This window comes from Sinocyclocheilus anshuiensis, unplaced genomic scaffold (assembly GCF_001515605.1).
Source record: "Sinocyclocheilus anshuiensis isolate Anshui unplaced genomic scaffold, SAMN03320099.WGS_v1.1 scaffold343, whole genome shotgun sequence".
NCBI classification, from domain to species: domain Eukaryota; kingdom Metazoa; phylum Chordata; class Actinopteri; order Cypriniformes; family Cyprinidae; genus Sinocyclocheilus; species Sinocyclocheilus anshuiensis.
The window spans coordinates 1,282,248-1,300,537 of record NW_015549598.1 but is presented as its reverse complement, the minus strand read 5'-3'; the positions used below and the strand labels follow the sequence as shown (position 1 = coordinate 1,300,537).

At 36.9% G+C, this 18,290-nt stretch overlaps 1 protein-coding gene across 1 annotated transcript; it reads left to right on the top strand.

Annotated features, from left to right (window-relative positions):
• Positions 1-12,447: 12,447 nt before the first annotated feature.
• Positions 12,448-17,014, top strand: LOC107658563 (centrin-3-like). Its single transcript, XM_016447151.1, has 5 exons — positions 12,448-12,627; positions 13,045-13,180; positions 14,719-14,833; positions 16,093-16,284; positions 16,602-17,014. The coding sequence occupies exons 1-5, from the start codon at positions 12,611-12,613 to the stop codon at positions 16,643-16,645; spliced, it is 504 nt and encodes a 167-aa protein (XP_016302637.1). The 5' UTR covers positions 12,448-12,610; the 3' UTR covers positions 16,646-17,014.
• Positions 17,015-18,290: the final 1,276 nt, after the last annotated feature.

Genomic DNA, 18,290 nt, shown 5'->3' with positions numbered 1-18,290 from the left:
AGACCGATGAGCTTTGTAAAAATCGACGCATTTCAAAAAGGCGGGGCATAGAGGAGAAACAATAATGTACAGTACGTGGAAAATAATGTGTTTTTTTTTACTTGAAACCACATAAACACATAAACAAATAATGTTCTTTTTAGCAGCATCATATGACCCCTTTAAAATCTTATATTTTAATTGAGTCCTTTGTCATTTTTGTTGAATTTAACTAAAAGCAAACAAAGAAAGAAAGAATGAATATAAATAAAGTAAAATAATAATAATATAATAAAGTTAATAATAATAATAATAATAATAAAAACTGCAACAAGTAAAGACTTGTTGTCAAGTTCTCACATCCGTGCTTTCAAAATGATTAAACATTAAGCAGCAAAATAAGCAAAGGCAACAATAATTCTTTGTTTTTGGCAACTTTGACCTCAAGCACACCATGCAAATGAGGCATGTTTGTATTTGATGCAGTGACACTGCGTGCAAGTCTCACTCGCTCGCTTACAGTTGTTGATACAAGGGCGGCCACTATGCCAGTGATAAACAAGAACAGGTTTGGACTGGCCTACGACGGAGGCAGCCTGAGCGGCAACGTAATAGCTCTGCATGTGCGCCTGCTTCTTGACATACATACTTGGGAGTGTTGAAATATTTGAGATGGTCCTCACTGCAGAACACAAGATCCATGGGGCGTGGTTGGATCCAGATCCAACTCCTCCCACCTTACATATACCTAAACCTACCCGTCTCCACCCCCTGATCCCTAAACCCACCCATCTCCACCCCTAAACCTACCAATCTCCACCCCCTAGATGTGGATTCAACCACGCCACCTGGATCTTGTGTTCTGCAGTGAGAGGCTACTGGAATATTTTATCAGGGCACATTCAGCCCTGGGCTGTGAAGTAGAGTTCACAGGGAGTGCGGCCGTACTATCCATGTCCACAGCTCTCTCGCCTTACAGCTCCGGCCAGTTCAATCCGGCTGCCATTGACTTTTACAGGAGCTTATTTTAACCTGATCCATCCATTCAGCCAACCCAAATGGCTCATATCTGCTTTGATGGTGTATCTTTGCTCTATTGCTCTATCTATCTATCTATCTATCTATCTATCTATCTATCTATCGGTTCGTCTGTGATATTTTTAAATTGTATAAACACATTCAAACTTTCTTTGTCTAGTTTGTTCATGTTTACCTGTGTGGTTAACCAAATATGATTTACATTTTTTAATAATGCTCATTTAAGTGAATACATCCTCTGAATAAAACACCTGATTGATTTAGAAAAGGTAATGTAATGCTGATTAATTGTGTATTGTGCTCAGCAATTACTGGTATGCCAACATACACACGAAATGATGATGATTTATGACGTAACCTAGCACTGTGTCAATATATCACACACATGTCCTGTCAAACATCAACCAAACCTGAGGGGTCCAGAAGTTATAAAAAATGATAGCTGAAAGCACATATCATTAGTGTCCTAACTAATGTGACACTTGGATATGATTGCAATGTGGCAGCAACATTTCAGCTGCATCTGTAGTTGCAGAGGCTGTACTGGTGTGTGTGAGTGAGATATCAGATGTCCACCGTTCAGCTTAGACTGAACATACAGCAGTCATACTGTAATCCAGACAGCAGACATACAGTATGTCAAAAAGCTGCAGGCTTCAGATCCATTTCAGACTTTGCAAACTGCCATCAGTCACTGCAGAGAGTTGACGACAGCTTGTGGTTTGGCCGCAGAACAGATGAACGCTTCCAAACCAGCTCTCAGATGCCTTTTAACATGCCTCTTAAATGTGAACGGTGAGCTTGTGTCAAACAAACTCTAACAGATAAACAGCAAAACAGATATAGATACGTAAGATACGTGTAGGGGGCTCTTTTGCATACAAGGTGAATGGGAAGTGAACTGTGTAGGGCGGAAGGGAACGAAAACCTCCGACAACCACAGGTCCATGAGAAAAGAGCCCACAAAGGTGTGATGGAAGCTTGAATGCTGAAACGCCTTGGATGGGTTCACTGTAGCACCGGCCTGTGACATGTTCCACCTCTGAAAACACGTCACTGCAGGATATGCCAGACAGGATAGTTACAAATTGGAATTTGTTGCGGTCAATAGCTGACATGTCAAGTTTGAGTGGTAAAGATGCCCTAGGGTTAACTCAAACTAGCACATTCAGAAAAAATTATTATAGAAAAACATCATTGCACGCATTTACACCGTATTGTACCCAGTAGTAACTGAATAACAAAAGTTAGTGTTTAATTTATACTTATTATATCAGCTGATTTTGTAATCAAATAATGCAAATGTAAAAATGTGATAAAAGTGATATTTTGAACTGTTAACATTCAAAAACAACCAGAATACACCAAAGTAAAGCAAATGACTATTGCGTTCACTGATCTATATTATAGATCAATGATTGCATCACATTCTTTAGAACAGACCTAAGAAATGAGGATATGATTACAATTAGTTATGAAATAATTTGTGATAACAGATTAAACAGATTAAAGATTTTATTCAGTTCTTGGAAATTATGTGATTCTTTTGAACAAGTCTTTTGAATTAGACCTAGCCCACAAACAGGTCAAAAATAGAAATGTGTAGTTTCTTTGTTTCAGTGGGTTGTAAATAACTAATAAATACACAAGCCTTCCAAAGTTTGGGGTATTGTATTCAGCAAAGACAAATTAGAAGTGAGCAAATGTGACAGTAAATACATTTACAATGTTACAAAATATTTTTTTATTTCAAATAAATACTGTTCTTTTGAACTTTATATACATTAAATAATCCTGAAATAAATATTAAAGCAACTGTATGTAGTTTTATGTATTTATGCGACTTTGGAGCCCCCTACAGTGAGTGGAATTCACTTCCGGAAATATGCCGTAACTGATCCACACTCCGGAACAGAAGGGGGCGGTAATGCACCAATATGATGGATGCCAACCGCCGTTAAAAAAGAAGAAGAAGAAGACCTTGCGTTCCATTCGTAAGGGCTCATCCCTATGCCCTAATCCCTTCAAAGGGTTTACCCTCCGGAGTGAGAGCTTCGAAGGGTTGAAGGGTGTAGGGGACCAAACAACTGTTTCTTGAAGTGCCCTTCTGCGTCATCAGCACGTGCCCACATGGAGGCCCCGTCATCATGCAAAGAATCTGCGCAAAGGATCATGGGAGCCCGAAGTGTCCATCAGTTGTACCCTTCGAAATCCTTCATTCCAAAGGGCCCTTTGAAGTGGCCAGTTTTGAGCACTTCGGTTTGGAACGACCCTTCAATATGGCAGCCATGATTGTTTTCACTCCGAAGTGCCCTTCGGATGGCGATATATCTCGTTTGGAACACACCGTTCGCTGCCATAAAGCAACCCACCATTTTCGCAAACTTACATACCCTCAGAATAGACATTTGGGAAGAGAACAGAAGACATTTTTATAATTTGAAGCACCCATCAGAATGATTTTGTAACTGATATTTCAAGGTACGTACTGTTTCTTTAAGCAGCACAACCGCTTTCAACTTTGATAATAATAAGAAATGTTTCTTGACCCCAAATCAGCATATTATTGCATAGATTTCTGAAAGATCATGTGACTCTGAAAACTGGAGTAATGATGCTGAAAATGGCCATCATAAGAATAAATTATATTTTAAAGTGTATTCAATTAGAAAACAGTTTAAACTGTAATAATATTCCACAATATTACCGCTTTTACTGTATTTTCGATTAAATAAATGCAGCCTTGGTGAGAAAGGCTATAAACCAAGATGGCTTTAAGGGTCAAAACCAGTTCCACCGACTGGTGCTTTTAAAGCTGCTGGTTTTAGCTGGATTTTCCAGCAAGGAATCCCTGTTTGTGAGGAGACGAGAGTATCTCGACACAGATAGTGAGGAAAAAAAACATCTCCTTTCTCTCAGACGCTCTCATATCTTAAAACAGGAAATGACACGAGTCGGCACATGTCACAAGAACAAACTTTCTGTCTTAGATATGATTGAGGCCTAAAGCTCCTTACACTCTTCGCTGAGCATGAGACATTGTTTCAAAATATCAAAGTGCAGCCTCATTCACACAGTGGTGCTGCATGCAAACAGAGGCGCCAGTGACGCACTTCACCGAGACAATGATCTTCACACGGCGGAATAGGGAAGGAATTGCCTGTGAAAATGCTGCGTTGGCACTGCTGCCTACAGGGAAAGTTTAAACAAATGAAAGACTGAAGAAAGTGCAGTTTCATTAGTGCAAATGTTTATTTATGTGGCTCTCTCAAGAGAGAGTTGGAGCTTCAGTAAGTTGTCTGAAAAAAAAGCAATCTGCTGTGAGAAATCAATACTAAAGTGTAGTTACAGTTTCATATTCAGCGAGTCCTATTCAGACAGGACTAGTCATCCGTGAGGCAGTCGGGTTCATTTGTGTTTCACAGACAATTTCAGTCCTGTCTGAATTGGACGTGTGTTTTTCTTGCAAATATTTGGTAAAAATTACAGAGCCAATGACCTACATTTTTGGAAATTTCATGCCACTTGAATGAATGTCTGTGATTGAGGACATTGCACTTTTTCTCCTCATTCATTTTGAACCTAAAGCTAATTTAACCTAAAACATAGGTTTGCTTAAAGGGGTCATAGGATGCCCATTTTCCACAAGTTGATATGATTCTTTAGGGTCTTAATGAAAAGTCTGTAACATAGTTTGGTTAAAATTTCTCAATGGTAGTGTAAAAAACACCTTTTTTTACCCTGTCAAAAACAGCTCTTTTCAGAGTATGCAGATTTGTAGCATTTTCCTTTAAATGTTAAGGAGCTCTGCTGACCCTGCCCCTCTCTTCCGAGCTGCTCTCAGAGAGACTGTTTACTTTAGCTGCATTCATGTGAAACTTGCTAATTAGCACATTATTAGGAGAGGCAGTTTGCAAAGATTCGTTAAAAAAACCTTACACTCACTTCTTCTGTAGGTGAAGCTGGATCACGAATGATTCGCGCGAACATAGACGCATTTATGTAGATCGGGGGTGCATTCCCTTCAAAAACAAACATAATCCACTGCGTCTTCAGCGGCTCAGATGTCGGGAGTAAACGACGACTGCTATGTTCATTATTACATCCAACAACAGAAGACCTCAATCGCTTAGGAGTCATTCTTGTCTACATCTGCGTCAGCGGTGAAACAATGGCGGACTGTTGACAGCTCACTCAGGGCGGGTCTGAGGTAAGACACCAGTCCAGTCTGTGCTGAAACGCTACTGTCAATCAAACTATCGTGGGAGGGGCCTTTCTGTGTGACGTCACACAGACAGGCATCTGAGATCAGCTCGATTTGAGAAAGGGGTAAAAATTTTTGTAGATGAACAAAAAACCACTGGGTGGATTTTTATCATTATAGGGTGGTTGTGTACACACACTGCCAACACACATTTCAGTTCAAACAACTTGTAAAAGTGCATGTAGCATTATATGACCCCTTTAATACAAAAATTAAAGGAGTAGTTCACCCAAAAATGATAATTTGCTTAAAATGTACTTACTATCAGAACCATCCAAGATGTAGATAAGCTTGTTTTTTCATCAGAACAGATTTGGAGGAATGTAGCATTACATCACTTGCTCACTAATGGATCCTCTGCAGTGAATGGGTGCCGTCAGGATGAGAGTCCAAACAGCTGATAAAAACATCACAATGATCCACAAGTAATCCACACCACTCCAGTCCATCATTTCACCCCCTAATATGTCAGCTGATTTTGATGTGAGAGGACAAAAGCTTTATTATGAATTATGGACTAATATTTTGGCCAGAAGCAATAGATTAAACACTTTACTGATGGATTTGTTTCTTACAAACACGCAGCTTTTCAATTCACAAGACATTAACTGATGGACTAGAGTGGTGTGGTGAGTACATTTTCATCCAATTTTCATTTTGGGTCATCTATTTCTTTAAAGACTGTACTAATGCACCATGTTGCCTTTAATGTGGTTTTGTCTGAGCTCGACAATCATCACAATATCATGTGGTGAAAGCTCCCATTAAAGACACATCACACACTTATTTTACTGATGATTGAGGGCTGCTAAGTGCAGATTTCTTGAAGGCCTGATGTGGTTCAATCAAGAGTGTTATGCACTGAATCATGAGTCCGTGAGGGCAGCTGGTGGTTGTGGATTGGATGTTAGAGCGGGTGATTTTATGTACCTCTGTGTGCGTCAGACAGTAGCACAGATGAAATTCTCAATCATGTTGTTGTACTTTAACTGCATATTTTACCTGCGCTCTGCTGCAACAATCTCCTGAAGATGTTCATGTTTTCTTGAAAACAGCGCTGCATGATTGAAATGCAGCAGGTGTTAAAGCTGCCGTAAGTGATTTAAGCCATTTTGCAGACGCGACCACATGCCCACACTTTACACAGACATGTAAGCAAAACCAACTTTGACCTCCATAGTATAGACAAAAAAATACAATGAAAGTCAATGGGAAACCAAAATTGTTGGTTATCAACATTCTCCAAAATATCTTCTTTTGTGTTCAGCAAGAAAGAAATGCATACAGATTTGTAACGACTATCCCGTTAATAATTAAAAATTACATTCTGCAAAAACGTATAGATTGCTAGAGAGTAGCCGAACATTTTGAAGTTCAAAGCAAAATTTCAGATGTTATATGATGATAGTCTGATGATATAATAATTTATTATTTTATTTTCTCTGAGCAAATGATTCAGAGATTCATTTGATGCACACAGACTTTTTGTAAAAAAAAATTTTTTTAAAAATCTGTCCACCCCAAGCATGTGTTTTTATGCACATTTTGGAAAAGCCAAACATTTTTATGTAACTTTGGTTTTATGACATTTTTCATGCAAGAACTGTACAATCAGGGGCTGACTGTACAGTGTCCTTTACATAACTTCTTGTTCCCAAGTGGAAAAGTGGAAGAAGTCTAGAATATTTTTCTCTTGTATACCTTCTCGTGAACCAGATGCCCTGAACCTGTTACCCGCACTGCTGATCTCAGCACTCGCAGACTTAAAAACATACCAGCAGCAACAGAAAGTGAAAGCGGTTGTTCCTCTTTTGCAGCAGGAGTAATCAAGAGAACATCTTGTACTGCTGTGAAGTGGCGGGCAGGTGTTACGTGTGCAGAGCCATGCGGGATGGGGGGAGGAGGGGGGTTCGGCTTCACACCTGTGTGAACAACACAAAGCAGAGCAGGTTCATTTCAGGGCAAAAAACAAACCGGCTCGAACCAGATATCCTATCACCAAGCATCAGCTCCTTTCTCACATCACACAGAATTTGTATACCATACTCTCACAGGATAACATCTTCTCATTTGTCTTGAGTGAGAATACGTCAGAGATGTACATGTACCTGCACTCATGCCAGGAGATGCTTGCTTGAATGTTTTTTTTTTAATACAGAACGTGAGGGTATAATTTGTAGCCTTTAAGCAACCCAGCTAAGAAACAGATGTTCTGAGAACATTTTCCTAAAGTTCCTATCAAGTAATTAAAGGGTCAAAGATGAAAAGGGGTTTTCAAGCATCAAAACAATAAAAGTTTAATGCAGCTTTATTTTTTTTCATACATTATAATGTGTCTTGTTTCATTTTTTTTCTGAGCAAAAAATAATGACTATCATACAATTTTCATTTACAGAAAAAAAGCTGTCATTCAGTGTAACAATAGATTATATACCAGAATCATTAGATGACATTAAAAGACTCTATTTAAGGATCAAAGTGCTGGCCCAAAATACTATTTGTCACTTTAGGTCTTTACCAATATTTGCCACTATCCTTCAAACCACTAGGTTTTACCCATTTGTCAGCAAGAAGTTTGTAATAATTTAAAATATAATAAAATTTTGTATGATCACAAATATATTTTAAAAAGTACAGGTCAGAATAAGTATGCTGAATGGATCAAATGTTTCAGCACTCAGCATTATTATTTCACTGAGGAAGGCCGAGTGCCGAAACGTTTTATCGTGTGCTTTTTGTATAATAAAAAAAATACAAATCATCAAGAAGTACACAAGTGAGTGTGGATCCTGCATTTTTCATTTGATGTCATGACGATTTTTATTGATCTACGCACCCAAGTATCTGTTGAGCGCAGTGATTTCACATCTTTTGGATTTGTTGGACATTTCATTGATACATAAATACACGCTATGCTGAATGACGCTGGAACATTATTTCATTATTTCTTTGACTCTATACATTATTTCTGAATGTGCTCTGAATGTTCAAATGTGCAGTTTTTAAAATTTTTAAATGTTTTTTTTTCTTGGTTATGCAAATGCTAAGGCAACATTCATTCCGATACTTCTCTGAACATTCTGAAACTTCCATACTGCAACAAGCTTCCATACTGGACACCTCTAATCTAATACTAGATTAATTCACCTTTTTTTTTTTTTGTGTCATATTACCTAGGGCACCAAATGAGCCGAGGTCATGACTGGTGCATCTGTATTTTGCTTTGTATGTAAACACACTCATTGTGCACAAATGCAGTCAGTTGCACCTGAATGCAGTTTTCACCACCCTGAGCTATCGCAGAAGATCGGTCAGATGGCATCAGAACAACTTCTTGGCTTTGGGAGAGATTGGCCGGAGCCCAGGATCTTCTGTTGCATCATGATTTGGAATTGTGTACACACAACATCTGCCTTTCCTTCTTTCTCAGCGAGAGAAAACAAGCGAGAAGCCACATGAGCGCATGTGGTCTTTAACCTTCTGCCACAAGAAAAACATCTCCACATGATTATCATTGCAGCGGCCCTGTGAAGTCACATGTCCCTCTGATGACTAGATAAATACGGCTTCTGAAGGAGCTTTTATGTGACCTCACATAAAGTGTTTGTAAAAAACATTAAAACATTTTTTTATAAGGGGTTTATCCGTTAAAATGTATATTAGACATTAAATTAGACATTAAAATACCTCACGCACCATCACCTGCACGGCTGCATCACACAATGTCTTCTTTATCCAATGAGAATGCAGCAACAATGATGGGGCGTGTCTAGAATCACACCACCACTGAGCTGAAAGAACAGGTATTTGGGGAGGAGCTCAAGCAGTGTAAGATGTACTGTACTTACTGTAACTCATAGTTTTCCCACCACGTAACACAATGAATCAGTAGGATAGACTAATAATGCTAGTCCTTTGAAGTACTTGACAACTATTAATTACATCTTTAAATTGAACAAACAAAAATGATATATTTAAACATTATTGTATATGTCCTGGAATATAAATACATAATATAATATTAAATTATTATAATTATTAATTTACAGTATGCATATAAATATAATAATTATATGTAATATTTCATATTAATATATAATATAATATTTAATGATTATAATATTTTAATACATTTGATTACTATCTATCTATCTATCTATCTATCTATCTATCTAAATGCTAGTCCTTTGAAGTACTTGACAACTATTAATTACATCTTTAAATTGAACAAACAAAAATGATATATTTAAACATTATTGTATATGTCCTGGAATATAAATACATAATATAATATTAAATTATTATAATTATTAATTTACAGTATGCATATAAATATAATAATTATATGTAATATTTCATATTAATATATAATATAATATTTAATGATTATAATATTTTAATACATTTGATTACTATCTATCTATCTATCTATCTATCTATCTATCTATCTATGATAAAAATAAGTATTATTTAAATAAATAAAGTATTATTGAAAATAAATATAGTGATTATTTTATTCAGATTAAATCTAATAACAAACTGTTTAATCTGTATCTACAGGACAAATCCACCTTTCTAACTCAATTATCTGTCTAACACAATTCTATAACCTTTTCAATAGGCAGATTAAAAAGCAGTCACAGAGTTTTTGTCAATGACTTCCTCCATCTCAGAGCAGTAGGTAGTATAATTACCTCTTACAAAAGTAACTGTGAAACCTCTGAAGTCTTCCCTAAATTAATCACACAGACGACAATAAAAAAACCCTCCCACCCTCAAAGAGCCCTTCAGTGTTGAAGGCAGCACCCAGCTACCGGTCTGAACTAGATAGCTCCAGCCTCAGCAGCATCACAGTAGCTCCTCATCTGCTTTTGTTCAGAATGAGCCAGTCGAAGCCAGTCAAACCTCCCCCACAGATGCACTACAAAGCAGAGCACAACAACAACACTATAAAACAGTTTTAGGCAAAATAAAACACAGTAGTGAGCTTCAAATGACAGGAGGAACGCATTTCTGTCAGGACCACTATCGTCAAAGATGATTGACAATTAGCATACAGTTTGGATTGGCGGTATGGTTCTGTTCTGGGCAAGAACTCCCTGCGCCTCCATGCAGCCTAGCATGGATGAGAGCAGGGAGAGCAGCGATAACCCCCTCAGGGTAAACAGAGTTATTTTAGTTAATACTCAACATCACAACAGTCTAGCAAAACACAAGCTAGTCCAGATGGTCCAGGCATTTGAGGGTCCTTATGACTGAGATCATTGCACCGACTGTGGCTAATGAAATGAATGGACTGTCACATGACCAGCACCGTCCAATAGGAACAGACTTGCTTCATGGGATACACAGACTCTGTTCTACAAAACTCAAGCAGTGATCTGTCACCGTGTGCATAGTACTATCAGAACTCAGACTTTATGCTTTCTCTTTCGAGATAGACATCATGTACTTTCCGAAACCCTCTTCCTTGAGTCGGTGTGCATGCAAGAGATCAGCTTGAGATCATGGAAATTGTGTAAAAGCTGAGTTGCCAGCAACCTGCTCACACCTTGTATGAGTAATGATTAGTGAGTCTGTGAACAATCCTGTTGTTTTTTTAATAGGACACCTATCAACTGTCAACGGTTGCCCAGAGGTAATCTTTGTTGTCACGGTAACAGATTGTTCGGGTTTCAAGTGCTCTAAATAAAATGAGCAAGTTCAGCCAAAACATGAAAGCATGTGGTGCTGCATTCCACGTTCATTTGATGAAATCCTGGGCAAGTGTGCTTTGCATGTTTTCTTTCTTTCTTTTTTTTTGTTGCATGGGCACTTTTTGCAAGTAAGCATGGTTCCATGGTGGATTTGTTCTTCTTGGGTCAAAAAGCCAAAAAAGTACACAAGTATGGAGTCAGTACTTTGCACATGGTTTTGTCACATTCACAGCACAATGTAATTAATGCAATTAATTTAATATAGAATATTATTATTCTCTCACTGTATTATCTTGACTGGTGGCATCAGCACGTTTAGGGAAGTAAGATGGGTGGCTCCCTAACCACTTCCCCTGATGAGCACAAAATGTTTTTGTCTGGTCTCAAGAAGCGGTTGTGGGTTTGAGCTTGAAAGGTCTTAAGGTCATACAACCAAACCCTAATAGACTCAGTCAGTCCTGGAGAAAAGTTAAACAGATTAATCCTGTGAAGTGCATGAGCTGTACTAATCAACTTCATAGAAAAACTCATAGGGTAAAGAGTTAACTTAAAGAGTTTCTTGCACTTTCTGTTGCAGTTCAAGTTAGAAAGGATCCATGTCAGTGTTGTCATGGTGTAGGGCGTCCTCTATTGGTGGTTGACTGTAACCACCAAATTGAGGATTAAAAACGTATTTTGTTTTTGTTAACAATTTGCTGTTTAAATATTATCAATAATAATGATATTTATTAATAGCAACAGAAAGTAAACATGAAATAAAAGGCACTTATGTCACCAGAGTTTTAGTACATTTTGATTACCTCAATATTTAATCAATTCCAATATTTATTGATATGTATGACGATCGGTAAATCGATTTAATTATTATCATCAGTTTATATTGCATTTACATTTATAAAATGCTACTACTACTACTACTACTACTGCAATAATAATAATAATACCACAGCCATCATATAGTATTTAATTAATATACATATTATATATACTCTCATACACAATCACTTTATTTTATATTAGTTATATTCTATATTAATTTTATATTTTATTTATTTATATATTCTTTCTTTCTTTCTTTTTATTTTTATTTTTTATTTTTTTGGACGTTTATTCAGGGTTAACAGCCAATGTACAGTGTAGCCTACTTTCCTGAGAAAAATAAAGATACACAAATTTATTTATTGCTCCTAATGGACTTTTCTGTGTTCTTCAGAGAGAGATATAATATTATATTTTAAAATTATATCAATTTATATTTGACAATAGATTATATATAATATTTAAGTAATATTTATCCAAATTTGTTATTAACCACACATCATTAATAAATGCGCCGTCGTCGTGACCGCCATCAATTAAGACCGCCCATTCCTGGCTCAGCCCGCCAATCGAACAGGCTCAAACGCAGGTCGGTTTCCAAACAACCAATCACAAATAATGTTATCCTGACGCCCAGACCTTCGCAGCCAATCGGAAACGTCTCTCTGACAAATCAACTAGCAACGCGCTGCCTTTGGCGACTGGCGTGGCGTCTGTTTTCGGGTATTAGCTGATTAGCTCGGAGAAGCCGAACTCTAATCTCGTTGGTCTGGTTTGGGTTTCAATATCAGTTATTTTTTGCCAAACTGCAAACATGAGCCTGTCTCTAAGGTAATTATGGTGTTTAGTAGATAAAGATTTTATTTAGAGTCCAGCTGTTGGTGTGTGTAGCGTTAGTAGCCGGTGAACTGTTGACACTGTATTTTTTATTATTAATAGCAATAATAGTGATTATAACAGTAAAATAATAGCCCGTATCATAAATAGATTAAAAACTGTAACTCATATTGCCTTACAAACAAGAGCACCATGCATTTACTTCATTTTTATTTTTTTGCTATAAAAATGATATATTTCAACGTTAAATCTCAAGTCACCTGCAGTTTTGAGCATCATATGCATGTTCTGTTGGTCCTCAAAATGCTCTTTACGGAGTCAGCTAACAAGTGTGTATGTGATTGAATGGTATCTGAACTCATGGAAGATCAGAATGAATAAGGTGACTGATTTCCATACTTGTGCTTTCAGGACTGACCTAACTGCTGATAAGAGTAAAAGGAAGAAAAGGAGAGAACTTACTGAGGAGCAGAAGGATGAAATCAAGGAGGCGTTCGAGCTCTTCGACACAGACAAGGATAAAGAAATAGATTATCACGAATTAAAGGTAAAGATCTCATTTTACAAACAGCACACATGTGCAGTGACTATTCATCAGTTTAAAAGTTCAAATCTTAAAGGGGTCATATGATGTTGCTAAAAAGAACATTATTTTGTGTATTTGGTGTAATGAAATGTGTTTATGCGGTTTAAGGTTAAAAAAACACATTATTTTCCACACACTGTACATTATTGTTTCTCCTCTATGCCCCGACTTCCTGAAATGTGTCGATTTTTACAAAGCTCATGGGTCTGAAAAGCAAGGTGTGCTCTGATTGGCCAGCTATCCAGTGCGTTGTGATTGGCCGTATACCTCAAGCGTGTGACGGAAATGTTACGCCCCTTACCATACTGTGATGCCTTGTCCCGGCCGGAGCGACGAGACAAATACATTAAAACCCATTATAAACAAGGCATTTGTTGCATCCAGTGGGGACATAATTACGGATTATAATGACTTATACTGTCTTTTACAACTTAACCACTGATTTCTAGTTGTGTCCTCTTTTGGAAGGCCAAACAAAGTAGTTTCGCTTTCACAACGAAACACACAGCGTCTTCACGACATGGCGGCAACAACAATACTACAGCGAGAATAAAAGTTAAGCCTTCTTTCTTTGCGTGATCATTTGGGCGGCTTTATGCAAATCTTCCCACATCGTGACGTAGATATGTGGGGGCGTGTTAGAACGAGCTGTTTTAGGTAGGCGTGGTTGACTCTTAACTTTTATAAAGAATATCTCTTTTGATTTCAGACTTTAGTCTTTGCAACTTTACAGATCTTCTTTATGCACCAAGAGCTTGTAACACTCCAAAGAGAAAGGAAAAATTGAAATCGCATCATATGACTGACCCCTTTAAAGGAATAATTGACCCAAAAATGAAAATTTGCTGAAATATGTACTCGCCCTCAGGCCACCCAAGAACTTAATGTTAAGTACAAATCTTAGTCCAAAACTTGCATCACTTGCTCACCAGTGGATTATTGTGAGGCTTTTATCAGCTGTTTGGACTCTCATTCTGACGGCACCCATTTTCAGCAAATTTTCATTTTTGGGTCAACTGTTCCTTTAATGTTGAAATATTACTAGTCTTAACAGATAAACAAAGACAAACTGAAATGTTCTTTTTTTAATGCAGTTAACCGTAATACAACATTATTTACAAATAAGAAAAAAGTTATATGAATAATTATATAAATAATTCATTTAAATCTTTTAACTCACATATTTAGTCTTAATTTTTAATTAAAATCGTTCATTTTTTTTTTTAATTTACAATTATTTATAAATAACTGTAAGACTAATTAAAGAGGATGATAAAGCACAGTTTCTCAAAACAATGAAACATTATTTAATATTGTTAGTTTTTGCTTGGGGGTTGTAGTGACTGTGTTCTTTTTATGTGAAGGATAACTGTAAATTGTAATATCCTTTTTTTTTTTTTTTTTATTAAAAAAATTAATTTTATTAATTTTGTTCAGTAAACACTTAAAAATTAATAGCAGTAGCTCAAAAATACGGACATTTAAAATCTGTGTTCCAGGTGGCGATGAGAGCTCTGGGTTTTGAGGTGAAGAAAGTAGATGTGTTAAAGATCCTAAAGGACTATGACAGAGAAGGAACTGGGAAAATAAATTTCGAAGATTTCAAAGAAGTGGGTAAGTTGAGTTCATTACTCTCTAATAGCTATGTTTCCATCCACATATTTTTATGTGAATTTTGGGATGATGAAAACGTCAAGATGTGAAGACATGGATAAGAAAACATGTCAATAAACTACGATGGAAACACATTTACCTAATAAATTCCTTGATGCGCAACAAAAAAACTCATGTGACTTTGCTGCAACAGTCTGCATTCAGTCTGTCACCAAAATAATTCGGTATAATTATCTACCAGATGAATAACAAATGCGGTCATGTTTTTCATCTGCACGCTCTGAGGTGCAAGTAATTTATTACGTAGGAATAAAAGAGCCACAGGCTTTCCGGTTACAGCAGCTTTCATTTTCATTATTACTACTTTGCACCAGTTTCCCAGGAAGTGACGATTTTGTTATTTTGAACACATGGAATGGAAACGGTGATTTATTTGCAATATTGTAATTTTCTAATTTCTAATATTCTAATAGCATATCTTAAAGGGTTAGTTCACACAAAAATGACAATTCTGTCATTAATTACTCACCCTCGTGTTGTTCGAAACCCGTAAGACCTTCGTTCATCTTCGGAACACAATTTAAGATATTTTTGATGAAATATGAGGGCTCTCTGACCCTCCCATAGACAGCAAGGTAACTACCACGTTCAAGGTCCAGAAAAGTACCAAGATGATCGACAAAGTAGTTACAAAATAATTTGTTAATTCTGTTTTCTTTGCGCAAAAAAGTATTCTCGTAGCTTCGTAACTTTACAGTTGAACCACTGATGTCACACGGACTACAAAGGAGTCCATGTGACATCAGTGGTTCAACTAAAGTTACGAAGCTACGAGAATACTTTTTTGCGCAAAGAAAACAGAATTAACAAATTATTTTGTAACTACTTTGTCGATCATCTTGGTACTTTTCTGGACCTTGAACGTGATAGTTACCTTGCTGTCTATGGGAGGGTCAGAGAGCCCTCAGATTTCATCAAAAATATCTTAAATTGTGTTCCGAAGATGAACGAAGGTCTTACGGGTTTCGAACAACACGAGGGTGAGTAATTAATGACAGAATTGTCATTTTTGGGTGAGCTAACCCTTTAAATACACAACTTTGGATGGAAGAATCTGCTTATCAGACTTGATTTTGCTGAAATCAGGAGCCTGCTCATGAATGTATGTAACATAATAAATCTTCTGCTTGCTTAATGCTTAGTGTTAGTGCTTGAGATTCATTAACTTTTGTAAACCAAGTGATATCATTTTCTTAAAGTGACGGACATGATGTTGGAGCGAGACCCAAAAGAGGAAATTCTGAAGGCGTTTAAACTTTTCGATGATGATGAAACGGGAAAGATAAGCATGAGAAACCTGCGACGTGTCGCTCGTGAACTGGGCGAAGACATGAGTGACGAAGACCTGCGAGCCATGATTGATGAATTTGACACCGATGGGGACGGAGAGAGTAAGTTGCTGGATTTTTATCTAGGGAGAGGAAAAAAAAGTGCTATTTTTATTGCCTCTGATGAATGGAAGTAATTACTGTGCTTTTCCCAGTTGGCCCAAAGTGCTTTTCTCAATTAAGGCACAGCAAATTAATGTATTGCAGCCAACAACAATGGGAACAGTGGAAATGAAGGCTGAGTTGAAAGCTGTTTGTGTGTCCTTTGGCGTTGTGAAGAGCTATATGTAATTTAATCAGCAAAATATTAATAATTGTCTCTGCTGTGAATAATTTGGTTAAAAGCAAAGTGAATTTAAGTTGTTCTTGGACTCTTTCAGTTAATCAAGAGGAGTTCGTCTCCATCATGACCGGCGACTCGTGAGCAGCTGTGACTCAAAGAAAATGTGTGCTGAAGATTTGGCTGCACATACGCTGTGAAGAATCAATCGATCTGACAGACTGACCTTATTCATGAGCAGTAAACCACATTTCAGATGTATGGAACGGTAGGTCCGATTGGTGCTGAAATTCTGGACAGACGCTTGAACTGAACTGGACGTGAAAGGACAAATGACATTTTAGGTCATGAATAGGTTGGTTAGATTTTATTGGGATCCTTTGTATTTTATCATTGCAAATGTGTTCTGTCTTGAGTATTAATAGTTTGTGTTGTAGTTCATTTTGCATTTGCATTTGAAATAACATTCCAAAGTACTATTTATTGTAAATACACAGTAAAAAACAAACATCATTTTCATTTGTCTCTTTGACTAAAGCGCAGCGTCGTCATCACAGCCATGTTGGTTCTCATGGAGAGCATGGGATAAAACAATGCTAAATGCATATATTAAATGAAATTATACTGCGATAGCATATTTATTTAGCTGATCCAGTTCTAAACTGATTCCAGGCAATGCAGCTCATTTTTTCAGAAACCGTATAGGATTGCAGTTCTTTTCCCATGTTAAGGTGACTTGTTGCAATATTATTATATGTATAATATTATAAATACTAATATATAATAATTATATTAAAATTAAATTAATTAATAATATTGAATTTCACATAAAAGCGATGTGTATGCCAATAGTATAACATCTTTATAATATCTTTTTTTTTTAAGTTAGTAATTTAAAATTCTGATTATAAATTTAATTTATCCGTAATTTAATAATTGTGATGCATCAGTGAATCATTTCTTTTTTGTGACTCACGTTTTTTAATTTTATTGTTCTTTTTTTTCTACTCCAATCATGTAGTTTAGTGGCATTCTTTTGTTGGTTTAAAAGGGGATTTTTCAGTCTTGGCCAATAGAGGGAGACATTATTCAAAGAAAAGTTCTGCTGTTGTGTTCATTGGGTTTTCAAAAAGGCTGCAGTTGGATGTTATTATAGTCCAGTGAAAAGAGAGATTTTTGTTCAAAAAGACCAAAACTTTTAGCACTCCAAAAATGATAGTCCTTAATACACCTTTAAAAAAAAAAGGTATGAATATAATGCCATCAAAGTCGAGGAAACTCAAAAAAAAAAAAAAAAACTAGTTCACATCTGTGGCAGAATTTGTGTGAAGCAAACTCCGCAAAAATCTTTTTCAAAGAGCTGCTCAGGTTCATTGGAAAAGTTTGACACCTACAAAAGTTTTGTTCCTTGGCTCGATCCTGGGCCAGATGTGTGCCTATGTGGGATCGATTCAGCTGTCAAAACAATGTGACCGTGAGATGACAGGAAGGCTTTAAATGGCTGAATGTGTTGAGCATCACCTCTTATAACACTATCCAAAATTAAACATGTGACCGCAGCTCTGCAGAGGCTGACATCGATGACTCCAGGCGTATCTGTGCCGCTGTGAGGATAATTTGGTCAGTGTGTCTCTGTCTGGAAGCAGAGGTGGCGCTGCATGAGGTAAGGACAATCACCTACACACAACATCAGCACAGAAACGGTTGTCATGGATACGGGTCAGCAGATCACAAAAAAAGCCATGTGTGCTTTTTTTTTTTTTTTTTTACCTGCTGCATTCAAACAAAA